Source organism: Miniopterus schreibersii, assembly GCF_964146895.1.
Source record: "Miniopterus schreibersii genome assembly, chromosome: 15".
Taxonomy (NCBI): Eukaryota; Metazoa; Chordata; class Mammalia; order Chiroptera; family Miniopteridae; genus Miniopterus; species Miniopterus schreibersii.
Window position 1 is genome coordinate 33455488 of NC_138115.1, and position 15020 is coordinate 33470507.

Here is a 15020-nt window from a genome sequence, read left to right on the forward strand (position 1 = left end):
CAAAGCATTTTTGTACTTACGTCTACCACCATAGGCGACCTAGAATTAAACCCACACTCATGAAACATCAGAAGTGACATTTTAATAACTGACTTTTCTTAGCCATCACGTTTTGAGATCTTTGGCAACTTATTCTAAGGAAAACTGCCCGAAGAAAATGAAGGGCAACTTAACTGTATTTAGAATTCAGAGTGAATGCAACAATATTGTCTGTTAAAAATCGCTAAGTGGTCCAAAGAAAGAACAGAGAGATGGAAGCACAAACTCTCTACTTATTCTAAGTATCTCATTCTTGGCTATTCATTCTTGAGTGAGTTTTTAAAGTAACTGACTTTAAATTCAACACATTTAGGATTAAGAACAATTTATAGCTAGATGTGTGATTTGGCCTGCCATCCTAAAATGAAATGGCAGTTATAAGAATTTTCAAAAGAAAAGATCAGGCAATCTTTCATGGATTTAGGAGAAATTTGTCAAAATGATAGAGGGCTCAGAGGAATGTTACTGCACTGAGCTTTGGGAATGACTCATTAATAATCCAGTTAGACTGTCAATGATGCTCTCAAATTACCCCAACTCCACTAGAAAACATTTCATTGTGAGACATATATAATCCTCCCACCTCATGTGCATTAGTCCTATGTTTGTTCAAAAGAAACTAGGTCCAAATTAAAAGCTACTTCTTCCAGAAACATTTCCTTAGTTTCCTTTCCAGCAGGAGGTGACTTCTCCTTTTCCCAGACTCCCATGGAATGAAGGGCACGTCTTATTTTCTCAGTTAAACTGTAGGTACCTGGAAGGCAGGTTCCATGCCCAGGTGAACCTTGCACCTGCACCCTCTACCTTCCCATGAAGTACAGCTCCTAGCATGTCCCTTACAAAGAATACAAGCTCAGTAAGTGTTTGTGAGTAAGTAAATGAATGAATGAATGAATGAATGAATGAATGTACGCTTGTATGGCTCTGTTCTTTTCCCTGGTCTTGCTGTAGACCCTAAAGCCTAGTTATTTGCAAAAAGCTTTATGTTCACCTTTCAAACACATTAAAGTTGATATCTGAGTTTCAAGTAGTCATCCCATGGTGATTCTCACTAATGAACTTGATCTGGACTGACAGTAATCTAGAAAGTTTATCTGCACCTCCTTTAATGCAGTCTACTTACAAAATATTAACCAGGCATTTACTTCCTCTTGGAAAGTGAACTCACTTCATTTAACAGCATCTACAGCTGTCAGAACTTTGGCAGTCTTTGTGAAAAATATCATCTTAACTGTCTGTATTAAAAATTAATCACATAAGGTTTATTTTGTTTTGTTTCTACTAAACTCCCTGCAGAAAAGGTTCTGTTGTGGGACTTTTTTGATTGTTTCATTTTAATAGTGTGGGGTATTTTCCTCATGATGCAAAAATATGGTTATTGCATTTGCTCAGAGAGAAAGTGCCTGTCCTTTAAAATTACACTGTGCAATGAGTGCTTGCTTTCCCTCTCCTCCCACACAGTACCCACAGGGAATGGAAGGGGGGCAAGCTCTCTTGGTCATTTTTGCCATTCGCATTATCATAGTTGGTAAATTACCAAGCTTTGGCAACTTCTTTAAAAAAACAACAACAGCAACAAGGTGGGGGGCAGTTTCAAAGACAACCCAGTACAAAGTTATCCAAGGAATTTCTTTCAAGTATCTGCTTCTCCGGGAGCTGGAATGTTCATTAAAGTCATCGAGGCAGGTAGTCTAGGCACTCTGGACTAGAGTGAAGTCAACCCCAAGGAGAATGCCACCTTCTCTTTCCTGAAAACCCTCCTGCACACCAGTGTCTCATTCTTTTTAATAGCCTGACCTACTTCCCTCTTCTAGAAAGGGAGCTCATTAGTGACCTTGACAAATACCTCAACATCTGGGTCTTAACTTCCTCACCTTTAAAATGGAAATAAAAATAGTATCTATTTCATAGGCTGCTTATGAGGATGAAACGACACTCATAAAGCCTGGCACACAGCGAATGCTCAATAAACGTGACCTACAGTCATCATGCTTGTGTCCTACGTGTCAGTGGAATCTGAAGCCACTAGGGCTCCCCGAACAATTTCCTCTTGTGATTGACCCAGATATTGACCCATAGCCAATCAACATAAAGAAACGAATTTGCCAAAAGGGCAGATGATTAAAAAAAAAAAAGTTTCACTCTACAAATACCATGGTGATTCTGGACATCAGCAAAGATGCATGCCATCTTTCACTTCAAATTCTAATGCATGTGACTCGAACCAAGAGCCCAGACCTTGATCAGCCATGAAGGACTAAGAACTCTGCCTGCCAGCAAAGAGGAGCCCATCCTAGTCTCACAGCCTCCCGCCTCCAGCTGTCCCTCCTGAGCTCACCAGCCCAACGTTTGTCCACCTGGCAAAGCATCTTGTAAAAAGAGAATTTTAAAAATATGGCCCATGTTGCCATTCCTCCCATGATAGATTGCCAAAGGACAGATCTGTTTTCCTCTGCCAGGCTTTATTTCAATTTTTATTTTTGCAAAGTTTTCTATCCCACCTTCATTGTTTAAAAATTACTTAAAATTAATATTTATTGCTCCTTTTGAGAAACCAACCTCCATCTCTCTTTTCCTAATTAGATCCAATAAAAATATAGTGAGAGGAAGCATTCAATGGGGCAAGCCATTCTGAAAAACATCCTCAAAGCCTCGAAAATCTAAATCAAGACCAAATCAATTATAGCACTAGATTCAGGTGGGTTTTATTTATTCTACCAATAAAGAGACAGAACTTATGGTGGGCTCCAAACGGTCAAGTGTGTCTAGACTTCAAGGAAAGACATTAAGTTTGTATGTAGCCTTTAAAAAATTAGTGTGTTTTCCAGCCATGCGTTTCAGACTATAGTATTATACTTTAACTAGCTGCATCATTCTGGGAATACACCTCGTCAGAGGGGACATTTTCGTAGCTGAGTTTAATCCAATTAATTAAAGGAGGGAAAGGGTGTAAAATGGAACTCTACTTATGCAGTCAGGCATGGACAGTCACAGGACACTAGGAAACTTTTCTCTGGTTGTCCAATGTTTTGCCTTACCTGTCAGAGGGCAGAGGCCCTATCAACACACATCAAGCACTTCATGATGGCAACTATTCAACCTCGGAGGCCTTACCTGTCAGTTTTCTTGATCAGGATGGCCCTGAAGATGTGCTCAAGGGGTGTCTTCTCCTGCTTGTGGGTTGGTTGCACAAAAGGGTGCAGGGCCACCAACAAAAATCCCTGTTGGTACAGCTCCAGGAGCTGGGCGGGCAGGTCTCGCAGGGAGGCCAGCCTCACTGCTGAGGACCGCGGGAGCTCGGCTGGGAATGGAGAGAAGAGAGGCTCATCAGAGACCACCAAAACCGCCTGCCCTACCCCACCCAAGTCCCTCTCCCCTTGCCCTTTCCGAGGACCTCTAGGTCACCTCTTGTTAAAAAATGAGTTGGTTCCTGTTTTAACTACTGTCTTCAGAGGACCTATAAGCAGCTGGCTATTTTCCAACTCATCCAGAGACACGCATAACTGGATGTTTTAAAACCTAGAGTCAATTTTCTCAAAAATTACACTGAAAGAGTGATTTCCACCTCCTCAAAAAAAAAAAAAAAAAAAAAAAAGAAAAAAAGGGGAAGGAAGAGGAGGAGAGGGAGGAGACACCAACTACCTGCAAACGTAAAATTGACAGGTAGCAAAAAACAGCATAAACAAACTCAAAAGATAAACTGGAAGCAAATTTCTGTGATATTTAAGACAAAGGTGATTTTCTTGATTTGCAAAGAAACCACTGCCCACCCCCAAATAAAATAAAAGAAAAATGGGCAAAGTATATGAATAAGCAATTGCCTAAAAAAATGAAAAGCCAGTCACTATTTAAAAAGACATCCAAATGAACTAAACATTAAAATTATGCATGTCAAAACAAATAGATATTTTCACTTACTGAATTATTTTAAAATTTGGATTGAAAATTTTTAAGGACAGACAAGATTCAAAATTCAAAAGGTATAAGCATATATATAGTGAAAACTACATCCCAGCCCTGTCCGCTTTTTCCCTCCAGGCAATTAATATTACCCAGCCCTGCCAGGTTTGGCTCAACGGTTGAGCATCGGCCTAGGATCCAGGCAATCGGGGTTCGATTCCTGGTCAGGGCACAGGCCAGGGTTGTGGGCTCGATCCCCAGTCGGGGGCGTGCAGGAGGCAGCCAATCAATGACTCTCCCATCATTGATGTTTCTCTCTCTCTCCCCCTTTCCTTTCCTCTCTCTGAAATCAATAAAGATATATTTTTTTTTAAAACTAATATTACCCATTATGTATATAAACACGTTAACGATCGTGAAATTAATACAGTAAAAAAGCCTATATATCTCCCTCCCTTTTTACACAAATGGTAGTATAACATTAATGCACCTGGCTTCTAATCATTTTTTTATCAGTTATCAGTACACTTTTGTTAGAACCATTCTACTGGAGTCAAGTGAGCTCTTCCTCATTCATTTTACAGGTTCACAGTGTACCGTAATGTACCAGAGATTATTCAAACTGTTGTTTTTATAAGTATTGCTGCAATGAAAAATATAGTGCCTGTAGTACATATAAAAAATAAATACCTAGGTGTTGAATTGCTGGGCTAAAGATAAGTGCATTATAGTATTTCCAGATATTGCCAGATTTCCTCCATAGAGTAGCACAGGTTTAGGTCCCATCAGTGATATACAACCACTGGCTAATCTCATAGTGAGGTGTTAATTTAAATTTCTCTTACTATGTAATTTGTATTTTTTAATTAAACATGTCATGTTTAAGTGCTATCTGTGTTGCCTTTTCTGTTAACCATTCATAATCTGTGCCTAGTTTCTGTTGGGTTATAGGCCTTTTTCTTCTATTGGTTTGTAGAAGCTCTTTATATATTAGGAGATCAGTCCTTATTTGTGATACCAGTTGCAAATATCTTTCCCTGATTTTTTGTCTTTTAACTTTGGAAAACTCTTTGCCATGAAGAATTTTTTTATCAAATTAAATTTATCAATCTTATCTTCAATCGCTTCTGAGTTTTATGTCATAGCAGAAGAGCTCTGGAACTAGAAAATAATTCTCCTGTGATATCTTGAAGTATACATTTCAATTTTTTGGCATGTAGATTTTTGATCCATTTGGAATGTATGCAATATGAATTAAACATTTCTCCCCCAAGGTTTATACATTTTTCCTCATTGATTTGAGATGCCACCTTTATCATATATTATAGTCCTGAACGTATTTAAATTTATGACTGTGATCCATTAACCCATTTTAGTTTCATACTAGTTGTAATATGAAACTCAGGCTATTTTCTGAATCTTCCTATCTTCTTGTTTATTTTCTGAATATTCCTGTCTATTCTTATTTTTTTCAAATGGTCTTTAAAATCAACTCAACAAATTCTCCTTCCCAAAAAAATCTTGTTATTTTTATTGGATCATGTTAACTGAAGGAGAATGAGTATTTTCATCAGGCTATAAGTACCCATCCAAGAACATGGCATAATTTTCATTTATTCAAGACTTTTTTGGGGTCCCTCAGGTACATACTAAAGTTTTCTTTACATAGACATTGAACACTTATCAAAGTTTATTCCTAGTTATTTTATATCTTATTGCTATTAGAATAATAGATTTTTTTTCTTTTTACTTGTATGATATCCATTGTGGGCAAGAATATTGGGGAAACAGGCATGCTCATCACAGTTGACAGGGGTGAACCTTTCTGGAGGGCAAAACCTTCAAACCTAAAGGTGTACACACCCTTTGTCCAACAGCTCCACTACTAGGTGTTACACCTACGGCTGGACTCAAAATCTTTTTGAAGATATATCAACAAAGATATTCATTACAGGGCTTTTCACATAGCAAAAGCCTGGGACCAAAGAGTTCTTTACTGGAGGGCTAGGTAAACACTGGGACATTCCAAAGATGAACCCTATGAACCATCTAAGAAAATTAAGGTCAATCTGTTATTTGCTAATGGAAACATGTCCAAGATACACTACTAACTTAGGAGGCAAAGTGTCTAACAGTATTATCATATGATACTCCTGTATGTAAGTATTAGAAGAACAGACATGAATAAAAAAAATTTTCTGGAAAAAATAATAAAAACATCAATATTGGAGAGGGATTCAAGTAGAGACAGGAAGATGGAAAAGTAGCTTTTACTTTGTTTTGTACTTTCAATACTATTATCATCCACAGGGATCATTTGGGTGTGGAGGGCTTATGAGACATTTTCATTTTCTCCTTTATATGAAAAAACAGTATGATTTAAAAGTTTTTTTAATGTACTTTTAAAATAATGTTATTTTAAAACAAAACTTAAAACATGATCTAAAGGTACTTAAGAATACTACTTGACATCAGATACTGTAGCTCTCATTTCCATACATCATGCAAGAAATTTACGGGAAAACAAAATCTATAGCAATGATTCATCCTAACGCAAGTGTCCGGCCTCCCGGAGAGACCTCCATCAATAACAGTGACAAAGATAAGACTGGCCAGGAAAGCAGGAAAGTCTGCACTCTCCCTTGAGATACATTCTGCATATGCTGCTAGATCAAAAGCTAAAAGTAAGTCTGGTAAAGAATGCTGAGGCCCTCCCTACTTCCCACGCACAGAAACCCACCAGGAAGAAGGGGCCTCTGCACCCTACAAATGGAGACTCTTGGGCCCCACCCCAGACCTACTGCATCAGACTCTGAGCGAGCTACATCTTTACAAGCCTCCAAGACCTCTGAGGCTGAGAACTACTCTCCAGAGGGTTCTTCTTTGGCCCTCCTCCAACCACTCTCCTCTTCATGAACAAGGACTCTGGCGACCTAAGGGTATGCCTCCACCTGTGACCCACACCCCCACTTCACAAAGTCACAAGCCTGGAATTCCCTGCCCTTTCAGCCCTGGGCCCACTTGGGGAGCCTGTGCAAGCTTCTGCCTCAGCCTGCGGCAAAAGTGGCCGCTGTCCCTTATGTGCGCACCCCTAGGATCAAGGTGGGACAGACAAGTAAGTGAGGAGACGCTTGCCATAGGTGCGAAATTTAGGGGCACCAAAAACTCAGTAACCATGATAAATAAATATTTAATGTAATATGTTACAAAGTAAAAGCGAATGCAAAAAGCCCATAATGAACAAAATACCAAAATGTTATGAAGATGGGATGAGTATTACTGATTTTCCCCTTTTGTTCAAGCTCCATTATGGCCCCGAACAGCAGTTACTGATCTCGTCTATTAAAAAATCATTGGCTCACTCGCCTCACCCTAGTGCTAGCCCAGGCCCAACATCTCTTGCAGCCTTGTCCCAGGCCCTGCAAATGACAGCAGTGGGTCTGTATATAGGTTGTGGGAAAGGAACCAGGGCCAGCTTTCCTCTGCTGTCAGGAGATTACAAAGCAACTCAACCAAAAGGACATAATTGAGTGTGGCACAGATGTTTCGTTTGAAAAACTGAATGAACTTTTGGTAGGGGTGTAAATCTTCCTGGAGGGAAATTTCATGATATCGAACAAACCTAAAAAGACTATGCAGCACTAAGATCCCCTCTTCTTTGATAAAACTGTACAGAAAGGGCAACTGTGAGTCATCAAATATGAGACCTCAAACTCAGCCAGTCTCTCCAGCTCAATATTTTTGTAAATGTTTCACATATTTATTTTTTATAACACTTTATTAAATTTATTGGGGTGGCAATGGTTAATATGAACTTATAGGTTTCAGGTGTGGGTTTCTAAGTTACAAGATCTGTATATTGCTCTGTGTAAGATATTTTGAATTCTTACTGCTATCGTGAAACAAAGCGTTAGTAAGATTTTTATAATTTATATATTGGTTTCCTCTTAATAAAAAAAATAAAAGCAGTTGGTGTGTTGAGAAAATTTGGAGTTTTAGTATCAGCTACGTTCCTCACTAGCATTAGCCTTGGGCATGTGAACACTTAGTTTCCTCGTGTAAAATGGAAATCATAAGATCAGCCTGTCTTCTATCACAGAGTGGTTGTGAAAATCAAATGGGATGATGGGTGTGTAATCGATAAAACTCAGAACTATCACAGGCAGTGGGGCTGGCAGTGGTGGACGGGGAGCCAGCCAGGGGGACTGGTCAGCTGTGGATGGAGATGACAATATGGTGCTAAGGCCAACAGAACTTCCCTTCAGATCCACATCCCTGACCCGCCAGGCTCCAAATCATGGCGCTAAAAACAATAGCCAATCATTTTATACTTAGATGCTTCCTAAACAAAACAATACCTTTTCAATTTTAATCTTAAAATCTAAAGATATATCTCCTGTCAAAACTAAGTAATTTAATGGCTTTAATTTTTGGTACGCATGCTGTTAAAGGAAGCTTAGCTTCATGGTTAAAAAACAAAAATGAATTTCAACAATCTTATTGCAATAAAAAAATCAGGTGACTAGTATAAATATTTTTAAAGGCCTTAATTTCATGTTTCTACTTGAACATTAACCTTAAAAAAATACCCCAGTTCTTAAGTGATCAAACCCCCAATATTATTACTAAAAAAATAAATGAAGGAATGACTTATCTGTTTGGATGGACATACCAATTATAGCCTTTTGGTCTATTTCTCACCCCACCCATCAGAGTAACTTCTCCACTATGTTTGTCTTGTAATATTTGCCTAATTTCACTTATAAATTATGTAATCTTGGGCAAGTCATATAATTCCCACCTGAAAGCTTCCAACTTTAAAATGCAATGATTTTATTATTTCACTTTGGACGCTAAGATACCAGTTTCTAAGTAAAAAGTGACATTGGATAATACAATAAGTGTCTTCAATGTGACATGAATGTTTCCCCAAATCAGAGCCACAGGGGAATAAGGAACAGACTAGGCGCAGAAATGGCACGAGAACCGGGGAAGTAATCTGCGGCCAGTACGGCAGGATAAAAATCACTGCTGTCCGGGGGTCCCCGGCCTTCTGCCTGTCCCAGGCACTTCAAGAGACCCTGCCTGCTCTGACTGATCCTCAGAAGTTTGGGGAGCTGTCCAGGGGAGTTCCAGGGAAGAGATGCCTGTGGGGCGGGGCGAGAGAAGTGTCTCTGGGTTCCCATCTTCCTAACCAAGATCTACAAGGAAAATGCTGTGAAATACCTGAAGTTACCTTGGCTTCCTGGGTTTTTACTAGTACCCCACTCCAGTACGGAACCACATAAGCCCCTTCATCATAAGTTAAAAGTTCTAATTACAATTCTTCATATTCTGAAGAGGAGGGACGCTGATGAGGTCGTCTTGGCCAGCCTTACTCCTCAGTCTGAGGAGATGCCGCTGTTAGGGCCCAGCGTCTGCTTGAAGATCCTAGTGTCCTCTCCACTTTCCAATCTGTCATGTTCCACAGTCTTTATTCCCAGTGATCGTCTGCAAGTCCAGGGTCCGGGCTGGACAGCCCTGGGCTCCCACGCAGGGAGCCCCGTCTTCATCCCAGATGGCACTTTGCCCTACAGCTGTGCGCAGGCCAGTTCTCCAGCTGGCTTCTCCCACCAGCCTGGGCAGGGGCTCATTTCATCTCATGACCCGGAGAGAGCCTGGTCAGAGCTCAAAGCCAGGAACCTGGGTCCCCCGAGACCAGATGGATAAAGAGGAACAATGAACACCAAAGCCCCATCTCACAAAGGGGGGGCATCTTGTCCTTCTAGCCTGGTTACTGCCAATGGGCACATGGGCTCAGCGGTGCTAGAACTTCTCATTCTTACCTTTAAGAAGTCAGAAATCTTGATCCTCACAGAAACTCTTCTAATCTTTAAATTTGGCAAGTAATTTCCATTTTCAACCCCACGTGGCCCAAAGCCAAGACCTGGTAGGTTGTAAAGTCTGGATGGGGCATTTGATAAACATGGAGCGATGAAGGACTCACACCCTTCCTTTCCCTGATCTTACTATAGTTGAGACTCAGTATATCAGTCATGTACTGGAGAGCTTGTGATCCATTCATTCCCACATCATCACAATTTACATTAAAGTCTTCAAGGACACATCCGTAGGTGTTTGACACTGGCCTCTATTTCCTGAGTCCTTCTATACTGATATAGAGATGAACAAAGAGTTTAGAACCACATAATTCTATTTTGAATCCCTTGGAAATCTTTTCTCTTCCATCACTCAACAGGCTTTTTAAAAATCAAAATGTATGAGGTGTGCTGGAAAAGTGTTTTGGGTGGCATGAGAGTACAAAGATTTTTTTGAAATAAGTGTTTTGTTTTTCTTTCAGAAAATAACTTCATATAAGTAAATCATCATTCCAGGAGGAACAAAAGAAAAGAAAAAGAAAAAGGGAATGAAAACAGGAGAAAAAACCAAACCCACACATTTCTTAACACTCCTGGGACAAAAAGATTTTACTTTTGCTATGACAATGTTTTGTTTAGCAAAAACATTCTGCAGCCCCATTTATTCCCTGGAAACGAAGCCCTTCAGACATCTGCAGAAGAGCCAAAGCGATGTCTGTGCTCCTTCAAACTTTATTAGTGGGAAAGTACCAGCTTCCGACACAAGAAAGAAATGTCGTGTACAGTAACAGCACGTGTCACCCCACTCGCTGCAGCCGCCACGGGCCGCTGAGCCTCAGCGCTTCTATTACTGTGCCCAGCAATAACTTGTGACTTTAGCCTAATTATTCAAAGTCCGACTTTGCTTTTCTAATTACAGCCGCTAATGGACCTGTCAATACCGAGGAGGCTCGGAGCGAGCAGACGGCATTTCCCTCGGGTAATTTCCCTCACAGGTGAAGCTGATAATGACATTGTCCAACCAAAAAAAAGACATTTCAGTGTCTCGACAGTCGCTATTTCTGTACCATCAACCTGCCTGGGCTTTGCAGTAGATCCAATTTAGCAAAAACGGTAAAATCACTCATTTTCAACATGAGGTTTTTCACTGTATCAGAAAGGAACAGGAATTCGGTTTTTGAAAGAACGCCGGTAGCCCTTGTCTTCCGTGTCATTTCTGAATTATGGACTAAAACTTTCATTTCGGGGCTCTTCACATTCAGGTGTATGTCATCTTTTTATTAAATAAATTCATGTTTCTGAAACTTAAAAAGGATACACATCTCCAGGCTCAGGAGGCCGCTCCATTAAAATACTATTTATTCATTTTTATTTTTTTTAATTGGAGTAAAACCCACATAACATAAAATTAATCATTTTAAAGTGAGTGATTCAGTGGCATTCAGTACATTCATAATGTTGTGCAACCATCACATCACCTCTACTAGTTTTAAAATATTTTCATCACCCCAAAAGGAAACCCCATACCCATACCTATTAAGCAGTTATTCCCATTCCCTCTCCCCCTGACAACCAGCAGTCCGCTTTCATAAAACACAATCTTAACACTTCACTAAATCATGGATAAAGGCACGGGGAAAACTATAGTAAGACTAAAAGTACTTTTAGCTTAGTAAACCTAGGATTCTATCGGTCAGTGAGGGAGAACCTGACAATACAACAGAGGCCTCATCAAGTGAGTTTTTAAGAAGCAACCACCAGTCCACAAATGATGTTAAGCATCAGACTATCAGGCTGCTACGAAACGTGTGTGTGTGTGTGTGTGTGTGTGTGTGTGTGTGTGTGTGTGTGTGTGTGTGTGAGAGAAGGGGAGGGAGGAGCCAAGTTGTTACTGGCTTGCTTGTCATTTCAAAGGGTCACACATTAGTCACTGAGTGACACACACACAATATTGTATTGTCAAAAATTCACTGTCTAGGTGTTTGTAAGGAGAAGGCCTGAATAATTCCTACTGACTGTACCCATTGATCAAACCCAAACGACAGCATTATTGCTCATCTCACCAGTCCATTTTATCAAAGAAGACACAGGCTAAGATTCATCAAGAAAACTTTTCAAAAGGAAGAAATTCTCCACCAGGCACCATGCGGCTTAGATTTCACAGTGGGGTCCTCAAATATTAAAAGCAACCAGCTAGAGACTGAACCCAGAGTATTAATAAAATATTTCACACACTTAAAAGTACTTTTTATAGAAAAGACACACAAAAAAATCACCAAGTATTCAGAATTTCTAACCAAACTGGTCCACACCAAATCCCAGAAGAGCTCAGCATGAACCAGAAGGGAAGCTAGTTGTCGATATTTTGTGCCATTTTCCTAATAGAGCAGGACAGCAGGACAGCTAACACTCCTGGCACTTCTCTTTTGATTTTAAAAGTAGTACAATAAACTGATTGTTTCAAAGACCAGACACTAATGAGTATGTACAAACAATATGGAAATGAAACTATTTAGAATGTAAATGGGACCCTATATGGATTTAAATGATAAAGTCACAAGGCTGTATAAAAGTAGTCGGCACTAAAAGTATTCAGCACTTGAAGTGTGGCTAGCCTGAACTGAATGTGCTATACATGTAAAACATACACCGGATTTCAATGACTTAGCATGAAAAAAGGGGGTGTAAAATATCTAAATAAGAAGTTTATTTTTACATTGATAACACACTCAAATGACAGTATTTTGGATATATTATTAAAGTTCATTTCACCTGTTTTAAATGTGCTACTACTAGAAAATCTGAAATTAAGTATGTGGCTCGTGATATATTTCCACTGGACAGCACTGCTCTATACCATTACTTACCAATCATTTGCTTCATAGCAATTTTTTATTATATGATTACATTTTTAAAATTATACAGATATACAATTTAATTGTTTTACAATTTTTAATTATACAAATTATTGACTTACTTTTTCTTTTTCTGTCTTTCCCAATAAATAAATTCCCCCAGGCGAGAGCCCATGCCAGGTTTATTCACCAACAAGCTGGCCCACCCAGAGTGCCTGGAGAAAGCTCATAATAATCACTGTTAAAGGAAGAAATTCTCCACCGATATGGCCAAGGCCCAGATCATGATGGCACCAGCACATCAAAGAAAATCCAGTGCAAACTGCCACTTGCAGTTCTTCTGGGGAATAGGTGACTTCAAGGTCCCCACCTGTCCTCTGGGTCCCAAAGTAGATCAGCCAGGAGAGCAAGAGGAAAGAACCGTAACTGGTCTAGAAAACCATCAGCCAGAGTAAAACTCAGAGGGAACTTGGAAACCTTTCTTTTTTAATGGCAGTAAAATGTACATGACATAAAATGGACCATTTTAACCACTTTTAAGTGTACAATTCAATGGCATTAAGTACATTTTCACTATTGTGCAACGACCGCTACCATCCAGCTCCAGGAAACATTTTAACTTGCAGTGTTAGCTGCACTTCCCACTCAAGCTTCCACTTCTGCTACCCAAGAAGAAAGGACACCTCACCTGCATTTCACCATCTTTCCTTTCTCTACCCCTCTGGTGTGAGCAGGAGATACAAGAGCCGCAAGAAGAAAAGAGACTCTGCGGAGACTCATCGTAATTCACAAATGTGAAAAAGCACCACTGGTTGATAAAATCAAAGGTTGATAAGACAACAAAAGTACAGGAAGGTGTAAAAATTCCACTTTGCAGAGATGGCCAAAGGACAGGACAAAGACCCAGTGGTGATATACTAGAAGTGACTGGGAATCTCAACCCCAAACTGCATAAAATGGAAACAAAGCTATTTGCCATGCCCCAAAGGCATGAGCACACTTCAGTTTGGCATTTACATAGGACACAAGAGAATGGTGCTATTTCTATTTATTCTGAGTTATAATCATCAGGGTCTCAACTCTGTGACAGAGTTTCACATTGGTACAATCAATAAAGTCTTTACTTAGGAGAATGCTTTAAAATTTTAGAATATAATAATATAAAATAATGGACCATGGAGATTGTTGGAAAATGTAACAGCTCACCATGTGCAAGACTAGTTTCAAGAGCATATAACAGAATAAACTTCACTCTCTTGGGACTTAGCACAACTTCTACTCACAAAGGAAGCTCACTGGTTGGCTCAAAGGCACTACCCCAGACACACCAGTATGTCCATAGCAGTGGCTTCTCTTCCTTGCTGGAGCAGAGACACACCATGAATTCAGTGGCACAGCCACATAAACCATTCATGAGGCTTACAAAAAGCTCCACATACTGTAAACGCATTTTAATAAATAATATTCTCATGTGTATGACATCACCAAAGATTCAACAGAACTCAGAGAGCAGGGCCAGACAGTTCCCGTGCTCTAAAAAAGGCTTCCGCACCTGCATCTCCAGCTTTGCATGAACGATTACTGCGTTCATGCGCAAACTCCCAAATTGGTGCATGGAAATAGAAAATCATACGTACAAGTTGAGCAGCTCCGGGCTCCGCTAACCAATTTGCATGCAAAATTGTCATCAGCACTCTCCGGTTTATTTTTTGCCTAAGAGATTGGGGGGGTGTCTATGATGCCTTGGGAGGCTGACTTTAAGAGGCATTCCTAAGGGTTTTTAGGGTGTATGCATGTATGTATATCCCTCCCAGCTGCCTTCTTGGTCAGGTATTCTAGTGGAAGAGAAGAGCCTGAGAATGGGACCAAGTAGAAAAATTAAGTGAGAGCAAATGGCCAATGGATATTCTTTAGAAGAATAAGACAGAGAAGAAATGTGGTTAAAAAATAACTTGTATTTACGGTCAGAAAAATGTCATCTATCAATGACAGTTGGCACAAGGAGGGAAAGATGGATTTTAACCAGGCACGAGAAAGGACTTTCTGGATTTAACCAGCGAGGATTTACAGAAATGAGCCACCAGGAAGTTTGACCTTGAGATTGCCCCTGAGGATCTGATAGGCATCTAGGTGCTTATAAGGCACCTTTAGGTTTTCTCTAACATCTCCTTCCTCCTTCCCTCCGTCCCTTGTTTCTTTCCTCTTTTTCATCTGAAATGTGGCTAGTGTGAATTGAGATATGCTAAAAGTGTGAAATACACACAAGATTTCAAAGACTTTGTATGGAGAAAAAGAACGTAAAGTATCTCAATAAGAAATTTTTATTGATTATATGTTGAAATAATATTCTGAATATACTGTGTTAGAG

The 15020-nt window shown here is 39.8% G+C and overlaps 1 protein-coding gene across 2 annotated transcripts in view; it reads right to left on the reverse strand.

Annotated features, from left to right (window-relative positions):
• The window catches only part of RFTN1 (raftlin, lipid raft linker 1), a 167893-nt gene that overhangs the window by 96056 nt on the left and 56817 nt on the right, over positions 1–15020 (reverse strand). For both annotated transcript variants that reach the window (XM_081160205.1, XM_081160206.1), the window contains exon 3: positions 3154–3340. In XM_081160205.1, the coding sequence (XP_081016331.1) occupies positions 3154–3340 (187 nt within the window). The remainder of the gene's footprint in view (positions 1–3153; positions 3341–15020) is intronic.